A 3,789-nucleotide genomic window follows, 5' to 3' on the forward strand; every position below is an offset into this window, starting at 1 on the left:
ATATTGTTTAATAAAAATTCATGTATTTTATGTATGATATCAAATTTCTTAAATTCATTTATTTTACTTTTAATTAAGTCGAATAATATTCACCATTTTACAAAATACAGTGGCACATTATGTTAAGTGTAAAAAAATGGTGAAAGAGATAGATTATTAACACTTAAAGAAAGAAAGAGAAATTATAACCATTCCATTATTGCTATATTATTCTTCATAAATCAGTTATTTTAAAAATTCATAAGAAGCATTTAAAACATGCTTTTATAATTGTAATTAATTTTACAAAAATGATATATACATATTATATATGTAATGATATATACTTTTCCAATATTAACATTGAAAAAATATATATAGATTATATATGATTAAGAGAACTTTAAACATTGTAAAATTCGGTTTTATTTTTTGCTTTTAAAGAGAAGTATTGATTTAAGTTAAGACATTTTATTAAACTAAAGACTTGATATTAAAGCAGCTAAAAGCAATTTGTAATAATTGCGGATAATTGATCATTATAAATGTTGTAAAAGACGTACAACGATGAACTTATATATCTCTGAAATCCGTCCCACTTGAACATATCGACAAATTATGTAAAAACATAATTAATATATTGTATACTTTTATATTCCGTTTGAAAATACTTAATATCTGTAAATGAACAGAGCTGTTCTACTTTTATATTATACGAATGTAAAGCACTTTTATATTATTGTTACAGATGTTATAAATAAAGATAAATACATAATATGTATGTTTTTTTTGGTGAAGGTATAGTTGTATTCTTGTGAAGAGCCTTTCATTAAAGTAAATTAACTGCTGCACATAAAAGCATATTGCTTAGTTTTAATTGCTTAAATATACCTTATGTGTATAAATATTTTTCTAAAACATAGGTATTTGTCACTAATCACTGACTAATCAAGGGATGTTCCTTGCATGCAGCTGGACAAATGGCAATACACTTTGATATTTTATCTCAACCATATTTTGTGAGCACATGAAAATTATTCATTAAATGATACAACTGTAAGTATTGTTAGATCTCAATTTTTATCATATGTACTTGAACAAACATATTGCACATAATGGAGGCACAGCTTTATTTGCTTTAAATGTTGTTTATGAGTGTTCTATAATCATAAAAATCAACAGAATAGAAACTTTTTAAAATAAATCTTTACTTACTTTAGTTGTATTGTAGTTTTATATTGTTTAATCAATTTTTACATTTATTAATTACAATTTTCCGCGTGATTTTTTCAGGATATCCACCTGGCTTTACATGGTGTGCTTACCTTAATGATCCATTATTAGTTAGGTATGATATTACTGTAGGAATCCTTAATTAACAGTGTCAATAATTTAATCAATGCACAGCAGTATTTCTAAAAGCATTTGTAAAAAGAAGAACCATATCAATATCTATTATTCTACTTTGTGATAGTTATTTTTAATACTTTTAAGACAGGAGCACAAACAAATTTATATCATAGTAAAAAGGATTTAAAAAAATTTAATTTTATGTATAATTGGTAAGAGTACTTTTTTAATATAAGGTAATAAATTACTTTGTATATTGTGATATGTATTTAAATATCTGCAAAGTATAAATGTCACAAACATAAATGAAGTTTAATTAACATCTATTAATGCAATTGTAGTGCCTTTCCATTGCCTGTAAATATTACAATGAACTTGTTTAATACTATTAATTGAAGGATTTATATTATTACCTAAAGATTTATATTATAAGCATTTGATTATATATCATATTCAATTGTATGTGCCAATAATTGTATCATATGTATACACACACACACGCGCGCGCACACATAAATACATATATACATACAATGTAAAAGACAATTATTGCAACATTTATTTTTGTACAATGTTATAACATTAAGAACATTTTGCATAAAAAATTACGTTTATACAAATTAGAATATTCAGATTGTGTAAGATTATTTTGTATAATTAGTTCTTTTATCCAATGACATTAATGATTAGGATATTATGAAATTAAAAATAATTTTATATTAAAGTTTTCTTCTAATAAGTATTTATTACATGACATCAATAAAATTTATAAATACAAAAAGTTATGTTATTAATGCAGCTTGTGCTTGTTTTTTAATGTCATCTGCAAGTCTTTTTATTTCTTCATTATCTGTCCTTAATTGTTGTTCCTTTTTTTCAAGAGTAGTTTCTAAATGTCTCAACTGTTGTTTTGTATTTAAATAGATTTTCACTTTCTGATATGTATCAGAAGTAGTTACATTCATTGAATTTTCTCCAGAAATTTCATCTGAAAATAAATTCTTATTTCCATATGAACTAATATTAATACATGTTAATACTGAATTAGATACAACAAAGTATGGAAAATTAAACTTAAAATGAGGTTATAATTTGAAGCAGTTTTTGATATTCCTTTTATTATTATAAATTTATAGTATTGTAAATTGTAAGACCTTTATTTATTATTTTAAATGCAATATCATCCATGGAGGCATTTGTGAGATCCTCTAACATATGTTCAGAATCCGGAATATGAGGTCTCGGTGGTAAATTATTTTTTTTATTACTAAACATACTTAATTTTATGATATATTTATTTTACACAAATATTTTTCTTAAGGCTGCTGTTATTTTATGTACACATAAGTATGTTAAAATTCATACAATATGAAGTAAATGTAATTAATAAGGAAATATATGATCAAATCGCGTAAATTAACTTTCAGAAAACTTCAAAATTGAAATACACTAAATGCACTTGCAACGGAAACTTGAGGCTTCCATCTGTAATTCACATAAAGAGGATATTAATTTTTCAATTTTCAGTAAAAGTTATAAACAATTTAATCTACTGCATTCAATTGTTAATTCAATGCGAAATTAATAAATTAAGCTGTTTTATTAAGTTGCATCATGCAACCAATTTATATAATACTTCTAATAGTTATAAACTACTATCTAAATTGTTATTTAACAAGGAACACGAAGTATTCTATAATTAAAATACTTGATTAGAAGTATTGATTTAAATGATTAGAAGTATTGATTTTAAACTGCTTACTACATGCAACTATGCTCTAATGTACAACAACTATTATTAAAAGCGAAAAAAATAAAGAATTTCTATTTTAAAGATCAACTAACCTCATAATACTTCATTTCTGACGATGCCCTCGACAACACTTCCCCCTTGAACGCTGAAGGCAGACTGAGTAGACCAATCCCTCTGATTTTTTTTAGAACATCCAAATTAAACTCTTCTAATGAAAGACTACGTGATTGATAATGTTCCTCCCGTTAAAAGACTATTCGATTTAAAGTATGGAGCCTGAGACAATGTTTTTAATCCCCGATAATAATTATTTGGAATAATTGTTGTTAATGTACTCCTTCCTTTAGTACTATGACGTCCCTGGGTGCCTTGAACTCCTTCGCAAGTGGATACTAATGAATCTTTTAAATTCCCCAACTGAGTGATTCGGCCATTAGATTCCAGATGTCTCACTAATCATCTGTATGCTACACGCCTATAGGTTTACATGTGAACCACTACATATACAAATCTCTTTTGGTGGTTCGTCGGTGTTGGAAAACGACGCAGAAGAAATCCACGTGACTGACCAACATTTAGCCTCACTTACATACTATGTGCATGCATACATACATTTATCACACGTTTGTTTTGAATAAATATTTTTTTTTCTACCTATAAATTACTAAATCTTATATCAAATGCAAATTTTAATTTAATATATATAA

At 25.5% G+C, this 3,789-nt stretch overlaps 2 protein-coding genes across 2 annotated transcripts in view; one reads left to right on the forward strand and one right to left on the reverse strand.

Moving 5' to 3' along the window:
• Positions 1-1,375, forward strand: part of LOC108574237 (transmembrane protein C9orf91 homolog) — a 5,510-nt gene extending 4,135 nt beyond the window's left edge. The window contains exon 6 of the mRNA XM_017936782.1: positions 1,273-1,375. Within this exon, the coding sequence (XP_017792271.1) occupies positions 1,273-1,358 (86 nt within the window). The 3' untranslated portion in view covers positions 1,359-1,375. The remainder of the gene's footprint in view (positions 1-1,272) is intronic.
• A 736-nt stretch (positions 1,376-2,111) lies between these two features.
• LOC108574249 lies at positions 2,112-2,604 on the reverse strand. The gene is made up of 2 exons (XM_017936809.1): positions 2,484-2,604; positions 2,112-2,317 (listed from the first exon to the last, which is right to left on the reverse strand). Exons 1-2 carry the CDS (start codon positions 2,602-2,604, stop codon positions 2,112-2,114), a joined length of 327 nt encoding a protein of 108 aa, XP_017792298.1.
• Between the last annotated feature and the right edge of the window lie 1,185 nt (positions 2,605-3,789).

Source organism: Habropoda laboriosa, unplaced genomic scaffold (assembly GCF_001263275.1).
Source record: "Habropoda laboriosa isolate 0110345459 unplaced genomic scaffold, ASM126327v1 scaffold46, whole genome shotgun sequence".
NCBI lineage: Eukaryota > Metazoa > Arthropoda > Insecta > Hymenoptera > Apidae > Habropoda > Habropoda laboriosa.